At 38.8% G+C, this 24,114-nt stretch overlaps 1 protein-coding gene across 7 annotated transcripts in view; it reads right to left on the reverse strand.

Moving 5' to 3' along the window:
• Positions 1-24,114, reverse strand: part of KIF2A (kinesin family member 2A) — a 70,390-nt gene that overhangs the window by 27,519 nt on the left and 18,757 nt on the right. For 5 of the 7 annotated variants that reach the window (XM_058169685.1, XM_058169681.1, XM_058169683.1 and 2 more), the window contains 7 exons: positions 17,048-17,142; positions 15,958-16,074; positions 12,476-12,530; positions 9,938-10,060; positions 8,793-8,893; positions 5,719-5,814; positions 4,710-4,764 (listed from right to left, as the gene is read on the reverse strand). In XM_058169685.1, the coding sequence (XP_058025668.1) occupies positions 4,710-4,764; positions 5,719-5,814; positions 8,793-8,893; positions 9,938-10,060; positions 12,476-12,530; positions 15,958-16,074; positions 17,048-17,142 (642 nt within the window). The remainder of the gene's footprint in view (positions 1-4,709; positions 4,765-5,718; positions 5,815-8,792; positions 8,894-9,937; positions 10,061-12,475; positions 12,531-15,957; positions 16,075-17,047; positions 17,143-24,114) is intronic. The other 2 variants (XM_058169682.1, XM_058169680.1) reach the window with 1 other exon arrangement.

A 24,114-nucleotide genomic window follows, 5' to 3' on the forward strand; every position in this document is an offset into this window, starting at 1 on the left:
CTGGTAAATTACATTTATTATTTTTCATTGGTAAAATTCATGTACTGCAATAGCGGCAAATATCTCAAAAGACACACCGACTTACAACCAGCCTACGAACACCTCAGAATCCAAATCAATTATACAGCCAACCAGAGATAGCACCAACCCTCAACCTGGGGTGAAATGCTCCCAGTTCTGACCAGATCTTGCGATCCGGTAGCAATTGTGGCTGGTGTTTCGGCGATCCATAGCGATTGCCGAACTACCGGTGACACCCGCCGCCCAGGTGTCATTATTTCCTGGTTTTAACCAGGGAGCAATGTGTTTTTTACCTTCTCGCATGCGCAGGTTTTGCACATGTGCAAGCAAGCGTGCGTGGCAGGTGAACTTCTGAGCTGGTAAAGAAGGTAAGTAGATTTAACCCATCCTCAACCAACCGATGCAAGCCCCCCTTTAACCAGCACTCCACCTCCAAGTGACCCTCACCTGACATAACCTGCCCATCACAACACTCTCACTGGTGACTCACATCTGACCCATCACAAGACCCTCACTTGATACACCACACCTGACCCATCACAAGACCCTGATCTGATGGAACTCACCTGACATGACCTCAGTATCACAAGACCTACTGACCATACGAAGCCCTTATAAACAGAAGAACACTGACACCCCCTACACTCTGCTGAAGATGTTACCTAGCCTGGTAACAAAATGTTTGGAAACCAACCCTCAAGCTCAGAGACTGAACCTTCACCCTCCACCCTCGAATTCATGTATATATGCCTGTGTATGGCATGTACATGTGTGTGTGTCTTCAAGTCTTTGTTAATTCCAGGTGACTACCTGGAATGCTCTGCAGTTTCCTTGGTAAGATTCCATAACTGGTTTGCAACTGCCTTTTTCCTGGGTCTGAAAGGGAATGACTGCCCAACGTCACCCAGCTAGCTGTGTGTGCTAGAACTCAGTCCCGTCCCCCCATCCCTCCATGGTTTGTAACTCAATGTTTTAACCATTACATCAAACTGGCCTTTATCCCTTTTGAGCAGTGTAATCTTTAAAACATTATAAATCATAATTCAATTTAATCCGATTAGCAATGTATGAATAAGTAATATATTACAGAAAATGAAAACTACCCCTCATGATTTTATCAAAATCTATTGTTGTACAATTCTTAATATTAATTGTTAACTGTGTGAAATGTCTGTCTCAGCAAAAATATGGAAAAAGCCCAGTGTACCAAAGGATACACAAACAAAAGAAGCTTTGTACCATCAAATACATACATATTTCTTTTTTCTGTGGGAAGATATTCCTCTAGGCATAAAACTAAACACACTGAAGGTTCATTCATAGAAAATGCATTATTTTACAATAAATATTCCAACTATTCCAGCTCTTTTGATATTATATGAAATTGAAGCAACTGAAGTTTCGTTTCAAATGATGTATATGTGTTCCGTTTTTTATCACTGTTGTTAAAGAATAAAACTAATTTGACTGGTCAATAATTGCAAATTAAGTACACAGGAATATCACAGAAGGAAATAGCTAAAGGTATGGCTCTTAAGGAAAACCTTGTTTTATACAATTTTAAATAAAATTGTTATAAAATCTACAGCTTTTCTTAATGATTTTTAACAAATTTATCTAGAGCAGCATTCATATATATTTAGAATAAATTCATTAAATGTTGTATGCCAAAAACTTAAAGCATATTTTAACACTTACTTGCTAAAAGAATAATTTATTAAGCAATTTATATAGCCACCCAATTAACACTGTCATTTTATTCCACATTTTTAAACAGCTACTATCCACTCAAGAAAAATCTGATGATGATTGGAAATGGATGGTCCTACAGATAACCTGGGCCTGTACCATGTAGAGTTTTATAGGTAATAATAAACTCCTTAAATTGAACCCAGAACCTCCTGGGAGCTAGTGCTGCCTTTTTATTCTGTCAAAGTCTTTATCTTTTCATTTTGTTTGTTCCTCACTGGGCTTCTGAATTCTAATTTTCTTCTAAACATTTACTCCATGGCTTGAACAATTTTTAGCTCATGCCAGTTTTGAATGACAAAAATAAACACCTCTAAGTCTCCAGTTGCTGTTTTCACTGTTGTCTTTTCTTATTAGGGCATCTATCTTTCAATTTGTCTCTTTATTAGTCTCCTGGGCTTTGGCTCAGTTTATTGAGCATTTTCCTCACAGGCAGCCATTTTGTCTTCCCTTCTTTTTGCCTCCTGCCCAGCATTGCTGTTTGATTGGCAACTGGTTCATCCTGGGGGAGTGCCCAGAAAGGAGGGAGGGGGAAGAAGCAGCAAAGGTGCTTATCACCTCTTCAGGCAGTCTGTCCCTCCACAGGGCCATACTCCAAAAATAGGCAGTGGCAGGACAAAAACTAAGATAAAATTAGTTGAACTAATGACTACTAATTGAAATCATAGTAAAAAAAAATCCTGTTTGAAAAATTGTTCCACCATCTCCCACACATTATTTTTTTCAGAGACAAATCATAATCCATCATATATATCACATGCAAATATAGAGAATGAATAAGTGGGAAACTGATGTAATATCAAGTAAGCAGAAGACTTAAGCAAATATTCATATCCTACTGACTTATAGCATAAACACAAGAAAAATTGTGTCATCAAGTCAGTGTTGACTCTTAAAAGTCACATCTTGTCCTGGATGATCTGTCCCCAAAACAGCTTTTCCAGTCTTCCAACTGTGTAGCCATCATTACTGTAATCATGCCCATCCACCTTGCTCCTGACTGCTCTCCTCCTTTTTTTCTTTCCACATTTCTCAAAATTATGGACTTCTCAAAAAAGCTATGTCTGTGCATAACGTATCAAAATATGATGATTGGATTCTGGTCATTTATGCCTCGAGTGTTAATTTGTTCAATGGTCTATTTGTGTTTTCATGGCTATCCATGGTATTCTTAAAGACTTCTCCAATGTAAACATTCAAAAGTATCAATACTTTTTGTATACTATTTCTTCAAAGTTTAACATTCACTTTATGAAAGTGAATGTTAGACTTTGAAGAAATAGTATACAAAAAGTATTGTCTCAGGGAAAACCATCACTTGCACAATTCTGATCTTGTTGGTACAGTCAGGTTATGGCATACAAGTATCTTTTCCAAGAATTCAATGCTGCATTGCCGTCCAAGTATACTTCTTGACTACTAGTTCCTTTACTCGTTACTTGTTGATAGTTTGGGGAAGTGAAGCTGGGATTGTTGTCTGCTATTGAAAAAAAGCAGCTGCAGCCCGGCAAAAACAGCTCCCAACGTACTTCTCCAAGGGTCAGCACAGCTCATTGCTTTTGCCCATAGAACTGTAAAAGTTTACAGCTCCAAAAACCAGAGAGATGGGCTCATACATTAATTCATTCAGTCACTTACAAGTTTACTTACAAGCATCTGCGCTGGTGTTCCAGCTGCCTGGCTAAATGAGCTACACCATTTTCAAGGATGTGCCAACTTCCAGAGGCAGCCTCACTCCATCCAGGCCCTTAAGCTTACAAAAGACAGAGTGTGTGTGGGCGGGTAGAATTTTAAAAGAAATTTAAAAAATAGCAAGCAGACAGGGAAGCAGGAGGCGACCTTTGGAGATTGACAATAATTAGCAGGCAGGCAAGAGAGCTATCAAGCAGGCTAAGGACCACAAGCTATAGTAAGCAGCATACTCTGGTGAGATTCCTGCCTAGGTCTTGGCTTGGGAGCTCAGCTGGAGTGCTCAAAAGCAATGTATCTTTTACTGGGTAAAATATAAGTGTGGTTTACCAATGCTTTCTCCCACATAGTATGAAATGATGGCTCTTGCTATTGTCACTGTATTGATTATTTACCTGTATAACTGCATCTTCCTATATTACTGCTGCCAAATGGACAGACCAAAAGTCCAAGGTATATTTCCTTGGGAAAATAGCCACTGAACTCAATACAACCTGTTACAGAATAAGCATTTCTATATTTACCCAATAAAAGTTTGCTAAACCCAGTCCAAATACCTTCAACAGCACAGCCTGTTAACTTGTTCATACATACACATTCCAGAACTGATAAACAAACAAAAAGTATTCTCTGCTATTAGTAGCTTAAATTCAAACGTTTCAGGTATAAATATAATTTGGGTTTGTCATCTATTTTGATTACAATTTTTAAAGAGTTAATAAAAAGGTGTTTTCTTACAAGGCTATTAAGAAATTAACAGCTTCAAATTTTTCCTCCCCTCTTTAAGGCAATTTTTTCACTTCACAATATAAACAATTCCAAAATAACTTCCATTTTCTAATACCATAATTTTGTATTCAGCTTTTCTATAGATTACATCTTGAGCTATTCCATCATTTATCTCATATCTAAGTTATGTCCTCCCTCATTCTAGTATGGTGGGCAAATTAAAAAAAAGTTCAGTTACCAGTCTCAGATTTCAAATGTATATTTTCATTAACTTAAAAATGTATTTTTATGGCTATATTTACATTCTGGTTCTATAAAGTTTTGATTACCTCATTTTTAGAGTAACTTTAACTATTTATACCTCAAAAAGGTTGGATTGAAAGAAATTTAATATGTAACAACTTAAAACTTATCTACACATTCTAAAATCAAGTTCAGCTGTGTATATGGTTTCAAGACTATACCCATTTGAAAATTATCTTTGATCGTACTTAAGATCAGTATGTTAAAATGAGCCATACCTTTTTTATTGAGTGGTCGTTTTCGAACACATACACATATCCTGTGCTCATCAATCTTTTACAAAAAAAGAAACAAAATGGAAATGGAAATTGAATGAGTAAGTTAAAATTGTACTTGAAATTAAAACTCAAAGAGAAAGGTATTCAAGCAATTGTATATAAGGTTATATAACTGTCTATTTTTAAAAATACAGATGACCTAAAAATTCATTGTTATGTACACTTGTAGTTCAACATTCCAAAGTGAAATATGTTTTAGTTAGTTACAGGTTCCTATAGGCTTTCAAGATAAACCACTCCATGTGGTTTAGGCTAATTCTTTTGGCCAATTTGAATACCTCATCAACAATGGTGGATGAGTGACATATTTTATTATTCATATTGCTGTAAAAACTACAGCTCCAAAACCAAGATGTGGTAAGTTACTTTTGTCTCCAATATAAAAATATTTCTTAAGAGACATCATTTTATAATATCCATTTAATTGTTCTAATATCCATTGTACACTTAAACTCTTTTGTAAGCACAGGTTCTCATGGCTGAGATTTGCCAATTCCCCCCTCATAGCTGATAACACCAATTAGACACAAAAGCATCCTAAAGTTATATCTGTACTGGTTCCTAAACCTAGATTTGAATTGAATAAACTTATCTACACATTCTAAAATCAAGTTCAGCTGTGTATATGGTAACCTTCTAATAACCTAAGCATAAGGTTAATTTCAGAGTTAAGGGCAAAACATTATTGCAAATTTTTCTTAAATAAATCAATTCAAGAAAACTGTCAAATAGTAAAAAAAATTAACATGGTCTCTTTGAAATGAAGGGTTAAAGAGTATTATTTAAGATTCAGTTCTCAGATAGATTTGCTAGGAAAGAAATAACTAAAAGTGAGTATTTGTTTAAATACAACTACTCCAATTTCAAAATTTATTCCCTGCTGACCATATGTTACTATTCAAAAATTCAGTAAAACTTCTTTTAATTATTACATATTAACGAAACTTACAGGATCTGAAGATGTTAGTGGTCTATAATCCAAACTTCCTCTGAAATCTCTGATCATACACATGATTTCATAATTTGGATTCGTGGCATCTACATCCTAAGAGAAAAAAAATCATTACTAAAAGCATATTGCTCATGCCACTGTAACACACATAATTATCATAAATATTACAAGAGAATCCTGAATGGAGATAATAGGATTGCAAATATCAATTTTTCTTCTAAAATTCACGTAGACCCAATTCACAAGTCTGATATATGTTTAAGTGTAATGCAAAATGAACAAACTTTTGGTGGCTGTTGCAATCAACATTTTTGGCAGTAGGTGGGGTAATGATGCAAGTGGATAGTTCCATGTCATGCATATGGTTGCCTACTATTACTCTGGAAAGAGGGTAAAACGGAAAATGGGTTTTTTCTTTTTGTAATAAAATTTATTGCTCAGGCTTTATTTTTATGTATTCAAATTTTTACAACATCTATCCCACTTCATGTGTCCTACCTGTTCTAACCTATGCCAGTGAAACATGGACACTAATCTCACAATCGATACAAAAGCTACAATTGGTGCAAAGAGTCATGGAAAGATACATGCTCAGCATCACAAGATGAGATAGAAAGCTCTGCACGTGGGTTAGAGAACAACAAAAATATATCATGCCATCAAGAATAAAAGAATTGAAATGGAAATGGGCTGGTCACATAGCAAGAAGAACTGATGGTAGGTGGACTAAGGCAGTCATTGAATGGATTCTTGATAAAAAGTGTCCACAAAAAAGAGACCTAAAACAAGATGGATTGACATCAGCAAGTATTGTGAGCCCAACTGGCAAAGGAAAGCTCAAGACGTACTGATTGGAAACATGCAGAAGAGACCTTCATCCTGCAGTGGATAGACAATGGCTAGAATGATGAGGATGATCCCATCCCACCTAAGTGACAAATCTACCCTAAGCAGCATACATTCCAACGCAGTAAATTGGTTAGAATGTAGGACCATGTCATATCATACATTTATCTCACACCGAGGAACAATCATACCCCCCAAAAATCTAACTATCATTCTTGGGGGGGGGGGAATCACTATCTCAACTCAGATCCCAAAAATTTTCAGGAAAAGGCAAATTACAATGGCTTTATTAAATACCAACAAAGCCAAATTAAGTATTGACTTGAGGGAGTGAGAAATGCTGTGTTCCATAAAAAAGTGCCAGGGGCCAAAAAGCTTTGACTTCATGAATCTGATGGTTATGTAGCATTTCACTGCTCACACTTAGTCATTTGGATTGCACATTTTGAAAGTAGTGAAACTAATGAAGGCATGATTATGGATCCTCAGATCAAACAAAAAATCTGAAATATTGTAATTATTTATTTTATAATCAAATTTATTACACTGTAAACTTCTAAAGCCTCTGAACCCGTACAAATTATCTAAAATTGGGTATAAGTGACTTTTCTTTGGGTAATAACACATAAATATATTACCTAAACACACCAGGGATATTTAAATTGATTTAAAGTGTTTAACTTACATTGGGTAAAAATGAATTTCTGATAAATGGTTTGGGTAATGAAGCAAAATGTTTGGGAAGCATCACTTTAAACAGTTCTTAATAAAACTATACAGTGACAATTAAAACTTAAAATAATAAAATAAAGTCATCAACATTAAAACTCTTGAGTTTATATCATAGAGACTTTTCAAAAACCAGCCAAGGAAGTTTTGAATTCAACTGAGAATCAATCAATTCACTGCATGAGGGCATATGGGCAACAATAAAAAAATATTTGGTCTGCAAATAACCTCTTTATCAGAATATCTTTAGATCCTGGCTTGCACCAAATGACATGAGCATGCTAAAGCTGATCTTGGCTGCAGTTGCGGGATTATTAGCATTTTTTTGTTAGACTGATCAACAGTGTTATCATTACTGTCAGGGAAAATAGTGCATGTGGCTTGGGTTGGACTAAACCTAATAACCTTTCCTATTCTCTCTTTATAAGAAAGCTGTGATGAACAACAAAAATTATTATCTTCACTATCAACCCATACAATGATTACCGTAGTAAATGGGAAGAATGAGAGAAGCAAATGTTTTAAACCATGAATTAACAGTAAAATGAGAGCAAGAAAACAACTATGTTGATTTTATACAACTAACAGAAAGGGGTACACTGAAGGTAGCCTGATTTTGAGCTGATCAATATATGCTGGAACGTGTAGAGTTAATTATTGTGGTGGAATCTCCAGCTATGATACACTGGAGGGAAGTGTTAAGAGGGCCTGGCTTAGAGTCCTTGCACTGCAGGAAGTTACAAGCCTAACCTCCTCAACAATCCCTGAAGCCTTATCTGACCAATCCCAAAGGAATGCCTTCAGTCTGATGGGATTCTCATATCACGGCTGACTAATAATGAAACTTCCGCTTGAGATTGTTTATGAGTGGTTCCGATTGCTTGTGTCTGACAATTATGGAAGAATTAAGGGCTGGTAACTATCAGTATGAATTTGTGTAATCTAGGATGGTATGGATGCATATTAAACTAGGAATCCTTAGGTTGGCGATAGTTACGTTATACTCTAATTTGAGGAAAAAATGTCTAATATTCTGAATGAATAAGATCCACATTATTCTGCTAAGGGAGATAAAAGATGGGTGGGAATAACATAAAAGAGGACCATTAAGTAATTTAAGAATGTCATGATTACTATAATTACTGATAAAGACTGAGAAATTAATAAGCTTGTAAGAGTGAATGTGGGACACACTGTTTTATGGTAGTCAAAACTAATCTAATAAAATATGGTCATAGAAGGAAAAAAAGTTAGAAATTGCTATGAAAATAGAATTACTGCAAGAAGTTAAAGTACAACTCTTGCATTAAGATGTATTGTAAAAAAGATTAGCCTCCCAATGGGGGGGTGGGAAATGATGTGAAAAAGAGGATATGGAAGCTGCTTGGAACAGAATAAAAAGATTTTGAAGAAGATTCAATTCAATGCATTGTTTTAAATGGTTAGAAAAATATGAACTGTACACAGAAGCACTATGAATGAAAAAAATTAAAAACCTGTGCTCGTTTCTCTCTAATTTCCTGTTGCTGTAATCTTCGTTTTTCGCGCTTTTCTTGCAATTTTTCAACTTCTTTCACACAATTTGATTTTCTACGTGCTTAAAGAAGAAAGACAACTTTTGTCATACAATGTATTTCAAGTTTTCAGTTTTTTAATTAGTAAGATTGAGAACTGTCTTGTTAATTTAATTCAATATAAATGGGTTTTAAAAATCCTAATATATAACCATCTTCTGAATAACCATTTTGAGCTGTGGGAGACGGTATGAAGAAATTGCCAGAGAGCTTGATAATGTATTGTTCACATAGCCAGCCTGTAATATAATCTGGTTGCTACCCAACTGCACCATAGTTTATACACCACCTGCAAACTAACAAATTCTGCTGGCTGCTCTCCCAGGGACAGAATTTTAATATAGGCCAGAGAGAGAATTTTTTTTCTTAACAAATCTGGGCTGAAAATAACCCTTCAACCAGTACTTTTTTCATCGTCCCACCCTCTTTCTTCCCTTACTTTGTAATGTTAAGCAATTATCTTATCATGGGCGTGTTACATAACAGTTAACAAATACAGCATGTATTTATTTTTTATTTGCAAATCTGTTGGCCTAGCTAAGTAACAGGGACTCTCCAGGGAAATGTTTTCAATATTTATTTTATCCTGTTTTTGTCATAATCATTCTCACTGGCCCTGGAGAACAAGAGAAGATAGCATAACTGCTTAACAAGGAGAGTACTTTCTACAAGGAAGACTACTTGAATTCTCTTCTATTAAGACTAATTGACTTAGAGGTCTCACCTAAACGGCTAGTTCAGCTTGAAGGTAGCATGTCTACCTGTCTTACCTAGGCCAGCAGGATATGGAAAAAAAGAAGTGACAACACAGAAACAGCCACTGACTAATACATGTTACTCTCTTGGTTTGTCCTAAGGTAAGATCTAGCCGATTTTAAACTCAGCTTTTTAGTTAGAACAGAATTCTTAGTCTATTCTTATAGGACTATTGAAAAAATAATCACAATGATGTATTATAACAAGATATAATAATGGTATAGTTAAATCTCTATTTAAGCATTATGCAATTATCCAAGAGAGTCTACATGTAATGCCTAAAATAAATCCTTGATACATGGTTTACATACAAGGGGGTCCAAATTCCTTTTTTGCAGCTTGAACTGGAGATATATCTGAAACACTACCATTCTGTTGTGTAGATGATGACTGTTCAGGAAGCTGAGTAGGTCGTGCACGTGCAGAACCAATCACTGAAAAGATCAAAATAAAGAGTTTATTAAAAAAGATTTAGTAAGAAAATGAGGCAAAATGGAAAAGAAATAAGTGTAATTGTTTCACAATTCAGTGACTTGTTAATGTTAATTATACTCTTTATTAAATCTGATACTGTTTAATGAGTCAAATCATAGTTGGGAAAAATCAGCATACTTCTTGGAGACAAATCAAAACATTAGAATAGATTACATAACAAATCAGTAGTTGAGTTAATATTTCACAAATGATTGTCAATCTTTATGTAAGAAGTAAAATTCATGTGTCACTCTGGCAGAACTGTATAAGTACACTTAAGTTTCAGGGCCAGTAGACCTACTCTGGTGGATCTTCCCTTGTGGCAACACAATCAACCAAAACAAATTACACAATTATAACTTTAAAAAGTTATAGATAAAATGTAATGGTAGGTGATTACTCATATGTTCCATAAGAACTAGTTAGGCCCCATTGTCTACATATTAGCTCATGCATTACAGATTATGGGAGTCCCACACCTTAGTCCAATAAAAATATTCATACCAGTAATGGGAGGTGATCAGCCAAACAATGAAGCAGAGGAGTATTAATCCTCTGGTAGAGATGGGGAAAAATGCAAGAGTCATGAGTAGAAATGTACTACATGAAAGTTTTCATTCCAGACCTGCAGATCATCCCTCACTCAAACCACTTGTACTTCTGAAACTGTTCAAGAGATTTCTAAAAATAAATAAATATTCATTGCCGGACTTATATTCTACTCCAATTATAATTGATTTTGTCCAGCTTACTTATCCTATTCTACAAAATAAGGATTTTTAAAAAAATAAAAAGTATAAAAATCAGCAAATAACAAACAACTGACAATTGTATACAAGGGAAACAAACACATTCAAAGAGAATATCCTAAGAGGGAGCAGTTGTTCCCAAGGCTTGCTAGAAGAGCCAAGTTTTAATAATGTTTTGCAGCCCAGTAACACTGGGGAGGCTGGGTGGTGGGGGATCAATTGAAAACGGCCTCTTTCACCTTGTCTTATCTGAGAGATAGAAATAACTAAAAGGTGGCAGTCCTCAAGCCACACAGGTTTTAAAGATGATATCTGGCATCTTGAATTACATTTAGAAGCAAACTAGGGCTATTGAAATAGTGATGTTATGTGGGGAAATTATGACAAATACACAGCTACTCAAATTACTGCATTCTAAACTAGCTGTACATGTAGTGCTCAACTTAGGCTCACAATTGAGTCAGGAATCCCAATAGTTGGGCAAAATGTTGTTAAGCAAGGCATCATGTGACTACATGAGGCGGCTCAGATTTTCAGGATCTGAGCTATGTTTCTGTACCATGCCAGAGGAGTTCAGTTCCCCTTAGCCAGCAGTTATTTCTCCCACAAAATGAGAGAGAGTCCTCTCAGCAGGTGGCAGTAGCTTGCAATCTTCCCTATTGGCTTCTCTATTGATTTTCTGGGGAAACCAGAAGAGAAAATTTCAACTGGCAATCACATGATCGCAGAGCACTTGGCAACCAGTGGCAAGTGCAAACAGGCTGTCAAGCTCCCAAATCACATTCACATGATTTCAGGGGAGGCCATGATGTTTTACGACAGCTAAACCAGCTTTATGAGCCATAAAGCACCTTTTCCAAGGCTATCATAACTTTGAACGGTTTTTAAATAAATGGTTGTAAGTGAGGACTACTTGTAGGTTCCGAGTGGTCTTCAAATGCAGCCTCAAGTAGTATAGATTGCAGCAGTCCAAACAAGAAGTGACCGAACATGTCCAAACATGAGTGACTAAGTAATACCTCCTACTTCAGAAAATATCCAGAACTTAGAGGGAATCCCTCTGGAATCAGATGGTTTCCTAAATTGTATAGGAACCCTAACCTAACCCTAACCCAAAACCATTCTATTTGGGATTGTGTCTAGATTTATTCTGTGCATCCAGATCCTATAAACTTCTGGCTATCAGGACAAGACTGATCATCTGTTTAACTAGGGGTGGAAATATAAAATTGGGTTATATTAGCTAATTCATAACTGATCCCATATCAACCTATCAATCCCCAATATCCTTGTGTGCATGTTAAGTAGAAGCTGGTAAAGCATCAAGCCTGTGAAATACCATAAGCCAGAGGTTTCTCTCCCCTTTACACCAACTGGAACCAGATCATCATTGCAATAAAGTGCCTACCACTCCATGACTTCAGAAACTGTCCAGAAAGGTACCAAAAACCAGCTAACTAACTATAATTATATTAGGATCTGTATTACTTGGAATGTATTACATTGTTATTACTTGGAATGGAAAATAAAATTGCCATGCAAAGTTTTACAGAAGAATAAGGCAGACAGTTTTTTTTATAGCTGAATAATTAAACTGGAATTAAATAAAAAGTTAATAAAAATTACCTCTGTTGTCTCTAGCAGGAGTTTCAGTTTTAGAAGGAGCCACAGTCCTTCGATTCTAGAGAAAGGACAGACATTCTATAATTTGTTATCCACATCCAAACAAACTTGTTGGGAGATTTGAAGCCTTTCAGCAGGTAAAAGGAACAGCAAGTCAGCAAAACTTACACATTTGGGAAGCCCCTAAATTATTCTCAAAACCATCTACAAAAGAAGCTCTACCCTTCTGACAAATGCAAAACAGAACTGCAGAGACTGAATGTCAGTATAATAAACACAAAAATGAGGTAAATATTTTCTAATTAATTATAATCTCTTTTGAGGGAGATGGGCAGTTTAGAAATGTGAAATAAACTAATTACCACTCCCACCTGCACCAAATGTTATGCATCATATAACTAATTGAGGATGCAAGCAAATTATCAACACAATAATGAAAACTGTAGAAGTGAAATTCCACATAAAATTTATTAAAAATTAAAAAACAAAATATGTATCTTGCAAATTATCTTGGATTCACGTATGTATTATTGCAGCCGTATTTGGAATACTTGTACAATACAAGAGGCCAATATGGAATTAAAATGAAAGCTCTAAATGCAAATAGGACAAGATATTAATGAGTATCAATCATTTTAGAACTGTAAACAGCAGTTACAAAGGAGTTCAATATTATAGGATTATTGTTTTAGAGATATTTATTTGTTAAGCTTTTAATGTTTTAATGCTGGAAGCTGCCCAGAGTTGTTTCATTACAAATGGGTGGCAAATGAAATTCAATAAATAAATAAATAATAGGAGAGTTTAATTCTTGCCCTGCACTTGACCAGGGAAATCTCTCTTTCCATACCAATGAATTCTTTAGCTGATAAGGTTATTTTAGCCTTACAATTAGCTATGAACACATTGATACTATAATCCACATCAAAGTTACTTCCTGTTGTTCAACTTTTTACATACTGTTACTATCTTCTGGTGGTTTCAATGGTTTCAATATAGATGAATGGTTTCAATATAGTTTCAATGGTTTCAATATAGATGAAGAACTCTTAATGTAAAATATCCCTGATAGCTTGACCATGGTCTTCCACTTAGTAATTTGTTATAAAGCATAGCTGTTGGGCTTTCACGTGAGGTTCTATGGTGGACTAGATGTCTCTGAAGTAGCACTGCGAAAGTGAACAGCAGCCATTGCTAAAGAAGATTTTTTGTGACTGGGAGATCGATCCACCTGCATCTCGAATTGCAATTTCTTGTGAGATTGTGGGATGGAAGTCTAATGGTCTTCTCATGAGTAGAATGGATAGGGGGGATGAAGGGAAAATAGCACACTTACACACACATTGCACTTGCACATACAATGTGTAGCATTTTAAAGGACATTAAGTTCTACCAAAGCCTCACTTTCTTAAACACTTTTGGATACAATCGATTTATAGTAGAAAAGAGATCTTTGAAAGCAGATGGATAAAGAAAACAGCTCTCAAAGAGCCAGCCTTCCTTCCGAATCACAAAAAGTAAAACAAAGACAAAATGTCTTTTAAAAGATGTTAAAACAACAGCAAAGAGCTTAATAAGATTTTGACTAAGAAAGTTATAGACAGATAAACAGGAATGTATACATTTGAAAGAGTAATATTTTGATGAAGTACTTTAGTAATATTCAGAATTAATTAAATAAACAGGCCAGATCTTCATGTGAATGCTGGTTTTTCTTTTTAACATCAAAGGGAAAAGATAACTGGTAGAATTTATAAAACAACGAGACAGATGTAACATGATGGCCTGTGTTATTAAAACTACAGAAAGACAGATTAGACTAAAGTTTTAAGAACAAAGAGAAGTCTAAACAAGAAAAAAGAGAGAGAAGTCAGTCGTCCTTCATTTTTGTAACTGATTTACTTTTAGTTTTGGATTATAAATAAGAGAATGGCAACCTCCAGAAAAGTTACAACACATGGTGATGGAAGGAGAAGATTGTTCAGAAAAAGGGAATTATCCCAGAAATATTTCAAAAATATTAAAAATGAGTAAGAATAGAAGATAGATCTGTAAAGATGAAAGAAGAGTTACAATAAATCTTAAAGAATCTATAGAGGAAATTATGATTTGGGAGATAACATACTGTTGAAACAGTGGAAAAACAGCTGGTTATAATGACTAAAATTCACATTATATTATAATCTAAAAGAAAATTTTGATAAAAGAATGTACTGTCGTGAATGACTTCAGAATAATTACCTAAAATATAAAAAGGTACTTCAAATTTATATTGGTAATGTGAATAGCATGAAGGGACATTTTATCGTGCATGGTGGACGTAAAAAAATTGGATTCAAATACATATACTGAAAAAAACATTTTTAAAGTTTAAAGTGAAACTACAACTTTTTTATTGGGATTCACAGGCATACAACTAGAAAAAAAGTCATGGAAGATTATTTTTATATATATTCACTATTGTGAGAGAAGTATATGCACAAAAATGGAAAAATTCTGAAATACCAGGGGGATGATTAATGAAAATGATGAAACACGCAGTGGTGGTAAAAGTAGCTTGTTTGTTTAGAGAAAGATCAACTACATTTAATTATTGGAATAAAGGAAAGAAAAAAAGAAAATTTAACAACAGACTATGTATTTCATTATTAGAAAGGGTAGATATATGGAAATAAAAATACTTTGATATAACCTTAGAGAAAATAAAGTGTAAAATATATATAACTGTTGTTAAGAAGATTGGAATACACTTGTTTATTATTTTGTTTTCTATTTCCTTTTTATTTTTTTTTCCTTATTTCATTTTCATTTTTCTATTACCTTTTCTCTGTTTTTCTTACGTTTAACATAAAATTTGTATTAGTTTTCTCTGCAGATCACTTCATCCACACACACGCACACAAGCTGTCTTTAATCTATGCATCTAGGTCAGTGATGGCGAATCTTTTAGACACCAAGTGCCCAAACTGCATGCGCCTGCTTGCCCAAACTAAAAGGTGCCCACGTGTGAGCAAACATGCACATGCATGAGTGAACATGCGCATGCATGATCAGACATGTGCGCACACATGCGCAGCAGAGACCCAAAGACCAGCTGGCCGGCAGGAGGTGGGGCATCCCAACACCGGCAGCATGGCAGCTCTTTCATGAGCTTCTGTTTCGTTGTTTGCAGGGAAACAGAACCTCATGAAAGAAATGCCATGGAGAGCTGAGCTGGGACGACAGCGCATGTGCTAGCAGAGAGGGTTCTGCGTGCCACCTCTGGCACGCGTGCCATAAATTCGCCATCACAGATCTAGTTAAAAGGAACATTTGCTGAACAGAGAACAGAGTTAAAGAAATCTTATTTCGTTGTCTTTAACATTTATTTTTAAAAAATCAAAACATTGTTAAATTTTCAATTCTAAAATAAAGATAATTATAAACCAAGAAGCACAATAAAGTACAGTGACTTCAACTAAATAAATATTATATACATTACTAACCTTCACAATTTTGTTTACTTTTGCTGAAGGTGTGGGAGGTGGAGGAGTCTCTGGGCTAGGATCATCTTCTTCAGGAGCTAGGTCTGGGTTAAGCGAAAATATACTCTCCAAGTCAATCTTTTAAAAGAAAAAATAGTTTGAAATAAATACATTGAAGTATTTACTTGCCTGTTCTCAGCAAACAATCCCTATATAATATTGCTACCAAAAAATAAAGATTTTTAATCATGAGGCATAAAGGTTTTTATTTTGTCTAAAAAAGACAGCAGAACCTAATAAATTAGGACACAATGTGTTACTGACATTCTCTACTGATATAGAAAAGGAAATGCTTCTTTTGCTCAATTCTGAAATTTTAGGGAACGCGGCTGTCTTCTGCTATATTCTTGATCAGCAGTCTCATCATAGATATATCATTGCTTGATATACGTCTAGCTGCTCTATTTCCTTTTTATTTAGTTGACATACTGCCTTTCTACTCAAACAAATGAATATTTATCTTGATAATACAGGGGACTATATTTTTTCCCAACTGTGTTCCAAGTCCTTTTCCTTGAATAAAGGAAACTACATTTCAGATAATCAAAAAGATACATGTCTGAAGGAAACACGCTAATAAGTGGTAAGTGGTCCTCAACTTACAGTTCATTTAGTGACCATTCGAAGGAGTGACTTATGACCATTTTCAAAACTTATGATCATTGCAACATCTCCATGGTCACGTGATCAAAATTCAGGCATTTGGCAACTGACTTATATTTATGAGTGTTGCAATATCATAGGATCTTATGATCCTTTTGCGATTTTCTGGCAAGTAAAAGCCAAGTTGCTTAGCAACAGAAATACAGGACTACCTGTATTGGGTCAAGCTATTTCTTGCAAATTCAGCTGGTGATGAAATTTTAATTATTTCTTCTCTTAGACTGATTTTTAAAAAGCATACAAAATACCATTGAACCATATTGTTACAGTTTTCATTGAATGCAATTCATATTATACAACTTTATTTAATAGTTCTACAATGTGATACTATATTTGTGTTTGAAGAATTTCATTTTTCATAACATTTAGATGGTTAAAAAGACCATACCTCTTTTCCTTTAGTATCACCATTTTCAATCCATTCTACAGTAACACTTTCATTATCCTCATTTAGAGATGTTACCATAGCTTCATGTATTCGACCTGGAAGAAAAGTATATTAGGTTTTAAAATATGATCAAAAGATTCTTAAAAAGAATCATAACATATTGCAGTACAATGGCTCTTAATACCCAGGCTATTTTCTCTGAGTAATGATAGAAGTTTGGGAAAGATTCATGTACCTATTCCTTCTTCAGCCAACTGAAAAAACCAAGCTGACCTCTATTTGCCATTATGCTCTATCTGGGAGACTTTTTCTCCCTAAGCTGATAGTAGAAACTAAAGTACACGATAAACTTCTCCTAAAACTAATATCCTATGGCATCTCAGGACCCTTCACAAATGGATATCTGCTTTTCTGTCTAACAGACAACAAGTGGTCAAAATTGGCAATGCTTTATCAAATCCTGTTCCTGTCAAGAGTGGCATTCCTCAAGGCAGCGTCCTTGGACCAACACTCTTTATACTATACATTAATGATCTTTGTGACCATATCTCAAGTAATTGTGTTCTCTTTGCTGATGATGTCAAACTATTTAACACCACAGACAATACTTCTATCATTCAAAACGACCTTGATCATCTAACCGCTTGGTCTAAAAATTGGCAGCTCCAAATTTCATCCAGCAAATGCTCAGTCTTACATATAGGAAAAAAGAACCCAAAAACTAAGTACATACTAGATGGACATTACCTTACAGACGACCCCCATCCCGTTAAAGACCTTGGAGTTTTCATGTCAAATGATCTAAGTGCCAAAGCCCACTGCAACTACATAGCAAAAAAAGCTCTAAGAGTTGTAAACCTAATTTTGCGTAGCTTCTTTTCCAAAATGGGCGTTGGCTTACCTGAACGCCCCTTCTAGGAGAGGGGGAAACGGCGGTCAGATTGGGGGAAAATCCTCTGGCTTGCCGTAGGACCGAGTCTGCAAAAACTTTTAGTAGCTCCGCCTCCTGTAGCCTTCCAGCTTTTCGGCGAGGAGTTGACTGCAGACTGGAGTGTCGTGCTGAAATGAGAAAGAATTAGTGGTCCCCCACCCCGACGGTCCCAATCCTCAGTCGGCCGACTGCATAAGGGAGGGACTGACCGCCGTTTCCCCCTCTCCTAGAAGGGGCGTTCAGGTAAGCCAACGCCCATTCTCATTGTCGGGGGAAACGGCGGTCAGATTGGGGACATACCCAAGCTTGAAGTCCACACGGGTGGGAGGAGGCCGAATGAGTCATGCCGAAACGTCGTGAATTGCCTGAAGCACTCGTCGCCCAAAGGCCGCATCAGAAGCTGCGTATGCATCAAGTCGGTAATGTCGTACGAAGGCAGTTGGGCTGGACCATGCCGCCGCCCGACAGATCTCATCGATTGAGGCTTGGGTGGCCCAAGCCGCAGAGGTAGCAGCGCTCCTGGTTGAGTGAGCTGATATGCCACGAGGCATCTGAGCCGGATGTCCTTCATAAGCCTTGATAATTGTTGCTCTTATCCATCTGGATAAAACGGATTTGGTGACCTTTAACCCCAAGGAAGATGGTTGGAATGACACGAAAAGTGATTCAGTTCTCCGAATTAATTCCGTACGGCTGATGTAAATCTTCAAGGCGCGTCGTACGTCTAGGGTATGCCAGATGAATTCTTGAGGCCGTTGAGGACTCGGGCAGAAGTTAGGTAGGACCAGTTCTTGAGATCGATGGAAAACCGTATTAACCTTGGTGAGGAACGTTGGATCCAAACGTAAAACTACTCTGTCTTTGTGAAAAACACATAGATCCTTTCTAATCGAGAGTGCTGAGAGTTCGGATACCCTGCGGCTGAAGTAATGGCCACCAGGAACGCAACTTTGAAGGATAAGAAGCGAAGGATGCTTGTCGTAATGGCTCAAAAGGACTCTTGGTCAAAATGGAAAGAACCTTGTGTAAATTCCACGAAGGAACCTGTGAACCACGGAGGTCTCAAATTAGTGGCTCTCAAGGAAATCCCTGATGAGGGGTTCCCTGGATAAAGTGTGTTGATCCATAGTAAGAACCGAAGATATAGCCGCTAGTTGCCGCCTCAAAGTATTTGGTGATAGCCCAGCATCGAAACCCTCGTGGAGAAATTCTAGTACTTGGATAACAGATGCTGAAATAGCCGATATGGACCGTGTTTCACACCATGAAGCAAACGCCCGCCAAGTGGCCTGATAAATACGTGATGTGAGTCCCGCGGGCAGCTTGAATGACTGGAATAATCTGGGAAGGTACCCGAGCCTCTGTTAGCAGGCTCCGCTCAACCTCCAGACGGTTAGGCAAAGCCACTGAGGGTCCGGGTGAAAAACGGGGCCTTGACGAAGAGCCACTTTGTGTTCTGGAATCCTCCATGGGGCTTGCACGAAAAGTGCCGGAGATCGGCGAACCATGGTCTCCTGGGCCAAAACGGGCGACAAGAACCAACTCGGCCTTCTGTTCCAGAAGCTTGGATTACCCTGGGAATTAGAGGAAGGGGAGGGAAGGCATACAGGAGACCTTGAGGCCAAGGGCTGCGTAGGGCATCCACTGCCTCCGCTCCCGAGGCAGGAATCTCGTAAAGAAACGTGGGAGTTGATGGTTGGAGACTGAAGAGAACAGGTCTACCAATGGGAGGCCGAAGCGAAATGACAGGTCGTTGAACAGCGAAGCTGTGAGGGCCCATTCCGATTGATCTATGGTATTCCGACTCAGGGAGTCGGCCGTGATGTTGTTTACTCCCGAAATATGTTCGGCCTTCAAAGAGCAGAGGAGAGCCTCCGCCCAAAGACCAATTCGGAAGGACTCCTGGAGGAGAGAGAGAGAATGTGTTCCGCCCATGCGGTTTATATGGGCCTTCGCTGTAGTATTGTCCGTTAAGATCAGGACGTGATGGCCGGTGATGAGCGTCGAGAATGCTTGGAGTGCTAAGAAAATGGCTCGAAGTTCCAGGAAATTGATGCTGTGACGAGCTTCGGATGCCGACCATTGACCCTGCGCCAGATGCGAGTCCAGGTGGGCTCCCCAGCCCGAGAGGCTGGCATCCGTGGTGATGGTTATTCGTGAAGGTTCCCTGAAATAGGACCCCCGGAGAATGGCTGGAGATGTCCACCACTCCAAGGACTCTCGAACTTCCTTGGAAAGAGTTACCGTCCTGCATGAAGAACTGGTGTGGTGACGCTGATGTGGAAGGAGCATCCATTGAAGGGGCCTGCTATGGAGACGAGACCATGGTATGATGTCGTATGTAGAGACCATTTTTCCTAGCAATTGGGACAATTGGATAAGGGGAATAGGGCCTGCCCACTGGCAATGAGAAGCCAGGTTGGACAAGCTGTTACGCCTGTCCTCTGAGAGAAAACCATGGACGCCTCTGTGTCAATAATTGCCCCAAATGAACAATGCGGTGGAGGGAGAAAGGTGACTTTTATTCCAATTGATGGAAAACCCATGATCCTGTAAGATCTGGATAGTAGAAGATACATCAACTCCCGCAGATGATAAAGAAGATGACATGATTAAGATGTCATCAAGATAGGCTTGAAGTCTAATGGGTGTGGAACGAATGTGGGCTAAGAGGGCTGATAAGATCTTTGTAAATGCCGAGGGCTGATGATAAACCAAAGGGTAAAGCCCTGTATTGATAGTGATGTCCTTGTAACAAAACCGGAGGAATTTCCGTGGGAAGGAAGGATAGGGATGTGTAGGTAGGCCTCAGTTAAGTCAATGGAAGATAACAGGTCACCGGACGGATACATTCCAATATGGTCCAAGTGAATGCATCTTGAATTTGTGGTAAACTATGTGACGGTTGAGGACTTTAAGTCAAGAATTGCCCTCCATCCCCGAAGACTTACTGACCACAAATAGGCGAGAATAAAACCTTGACCCCTTTGCTCAGATGGTACAGGTTGGATGGCTCGTATGGAAATCAAGTGATTGATGGCCTCAGACACTAGAGACCTGGTAACCGGATTGCGAGACACGGGGCAACTTAAAAAGGTGTTTGGGGGGTGGGATAGAAATTCCAGGGACAGACCATATCTTATCGAGTTTCTGACCCACTTGTCAGAAGTAGAGGCCTCCCATTGAGCCGAGAAATATTTAAGCCTGGCTCCAATGGGGAAGTCCAAATGGATCTCATTTTGAACGTCTGAATCCCCTCCCCCTCCCACCTCGAAAGGGCTTCTTGTTGGCATATCTAGACCCCTGCCTAACCTGCCCGTCTCGAGGTTGGGGTCCTCTGGGTGGAGTGAAACGTTGAGACCGGGGGAGAAAACTTCCCGAGTCGGATGGACGAAATGACTGGGAACGAAAATACGGCTGCTGACGGACCTCTCCTCTTCTTGATAATGAAGGCAGTATCTTCCGTTTATCCTTAGTTTCTATTACTATAGGATCCAGAGAGGACCCAAAGAGATTGGTCCCTGAGAAGGAGAAGATGCAAGTCGCCATTTGCTCTTGTTGTCAGCCTGCCAGTGCCTGAGCCAAAGAAGTCGCCGAGAAGAGATAGCAGAACCCATGGCTTTGGCTGAAAATTTAACAGCGTTAAGTGAGGCATCTGCCGAAAACTCTAAAGCGGCTACTATTTTGTTTATATCCTGGTGTGATCTGAGATCTGATGAAGGGATTCTGCTCTGCAGCTGCTTGATCCATAGGAGAGCAGATCTGCTAAAGAAAGAGGCTGACGTGGAAGCTCTGATAGCCCAGGCAGAAGATTGATGACAATTCACAATCGTACGGGCCGCGCGCTTCTCTTCTGGGCGAAGGGATTCATCCGCCTGTCCTGCTAAGTGAGCAGTGGTTATAAGAGCCACCACGGGAGCGTCTACTGATGGGACTTGCAATAGCTTATCTAGCTCGAGCTCCATTGTAGAACCTCTTGTCCGCCGAACTCGGATTGGAACCGGAACCAGGAGACTGTAATTGGTGTTCGACTACATCCAGAAAAAGTTTTGGGGCTGGGATGACCTCCGACACTACAGCTGGTTGAGCAAACAAATGTCCCGAAGGGTCCTGGGACGATTGGGCTGGTGTTGAGATTCCTAAACCTGTGGAAGTTTGTGCTTTGTACAGCAAGGATCGAAACAGATGCGGTTTAAACAATCCCACGAAGGAGGGCTGGTCTGGGGCCAAGCCCTCATCGTCTGAGAGGGCCAATTCACCTTCCTCTTCATCCGAAAAGGAACCCTGGCTGACGGAATCCGGGGAGTGTTCTTGTGCCTGATCTCGATTATGCGATTGTCCAGGCAGATCTGATATGGGAGACGCACGTTTACGTGGCTGACTTTCTGGTTGATTAAATCCAGAACTCTGATGAAGGCATTGAGCCATACCCTGTTTAATAGCCTCTGATATATACATGCCGAAAGAATCTGGCAATTGAATAATAGGTTGTTGTGGTAATTGATTGTTATTGGGTAGTGCAGGTTGTGGCAGAATTGGTAACGCGTTAGTGGGAGCAGAAAAACCAGTACATGGCAGAGATGAAGATGTTATCATCTGACAGAGGGTTGCTGGTCCTGCTTGTTCTGCAAAATTTTGAGGCATGGGAGCAGCTGGAGTCAACTGCCTGAGTGGCTGTTGATCAGAATTGGAGGGCACAGGAAATAAAGATGACACCTCCAACTGGTTATGAAATAGGGTGCCCACTTCAAATGGAGGGGTAAAGGCCGTGGATCTAGAGCGGTCAGGTGACCAGGCTCCTGCAACTGGAAGGTTTGCGGGTGTAGAGATTGTATTGGAATTATCCGAAGGAGTAATTGCCTCAGAACTGGGCCTCTTAGTTTTGTCAGCCTTCTTCAAAGATTTGGAAATAACTTTTTCCAAGGCCTTGTGTCGGCGTTCTTCTGCCCGGGAATTAGATTTGGGAGGCTTATTCTTACTGGATGATAGTATTGTGAGGGAAGCCTCTGATGTGCCCTCTCCTGGATCGCTAAGATGGCGGCTGCGATCCTTGTCATTAGGGCCCCTAAGAGAAATTTCTTCCGCCATTTTGGTGCTTTCCCGCCAAAATTAAACTTCTATGGATAAGGTAACAATTTTTATTAAAAATGCTTTACTCACGACCTCCAATTGCCTCTGCAATCTCAGCTGATTCCGCTTCAAATGATTCTGCTTCGTTGAGCCGACAGCCGCAGTAAAAAAAGTATGTCTCAGTCAGATCGCTCGCCTCAGCGGCTGCAAAAACGCGATCTATTTTGGCGCGCAAATACAGCAGAGGCGCAATCGGCTGCTTTTAAGAACCGCTCCGATACTCCCTGTGAAGTGCTGAAAGCGCCAGAGATAACGATCTCTTAATCGCTCGCCCGAAGGCTGCTAACGCGATAATCCTGTGCTTGAAAGATCAAGAACAGCTGCCTGGGCAAGAACTGCTGCCTGCTCGCTTAGATTGAGCGATGGCGAGCCCTCTGGGAGCGTGGCGGGGTAAGCCTGCCTCCGCTAGCCCAGGGATAGCCGGCTTGCCTCTGAAAAGGGCTTGCAAGCCGATCCTCAGCGGAGCTTGTTAAACCGCTCGACACGCTGGGAAAAATAAGCAGGCACTCTTTCGCTTTAAATTTAGGCAAAAACTAGTCATAGGTAGAAGGGGACAGCAACGACACTGTTGGTCCTGGCAAGGACCGAGTCGAAAAGCTGGAAGGCTACAGGAGGCGGAGCTACTAAAAGTTTTTGCAGACTCGGTCCTACGGCAAGCCAGAGGATTTTCCCCCAATCTGACCGCCGTTTCCCCCGACAATGAGAAACACCACACTACTAACCAGAGCATATAAAACATTTGCTAGACCAATTCTAGAATACAGCTCACCTGTTTGGAACCCTCACCACATCTCTGACATCAATATAATCGAACGTGTCCAGAAATATTTTACAAGAAGAGTTCTCCATTCCTCTGAAAACAATAAAATACCCTATCCCACCAGACTTGAAATCCTAGGCTTAGAAAACTTGGAACTCCGTCGCCTTCGACAAGACCCAAGCTTAACTCACAGAATCATCTATTGTAATGTCCTTCCTGTTAAAGATTACTTCAGCTTTAATTGCA

The sequence above is a fragment of the Ahaetulla prasina genome, chromosome 2 (assembly GCF_028640845.1).
Source record: "Ahaetulla prasina isolate Xishuangbanna chromosome 2, ASM2864084v1, whole genome shotgun sequence".
In the NCBI taxonomy this organism is placed as follows: domain Eukaryota; kingdom Metazoa; phylum Chordata; class Lepidosauria; order Squamata; family Colubridae; genus Ahaetulla; species Ahaetulla prasina.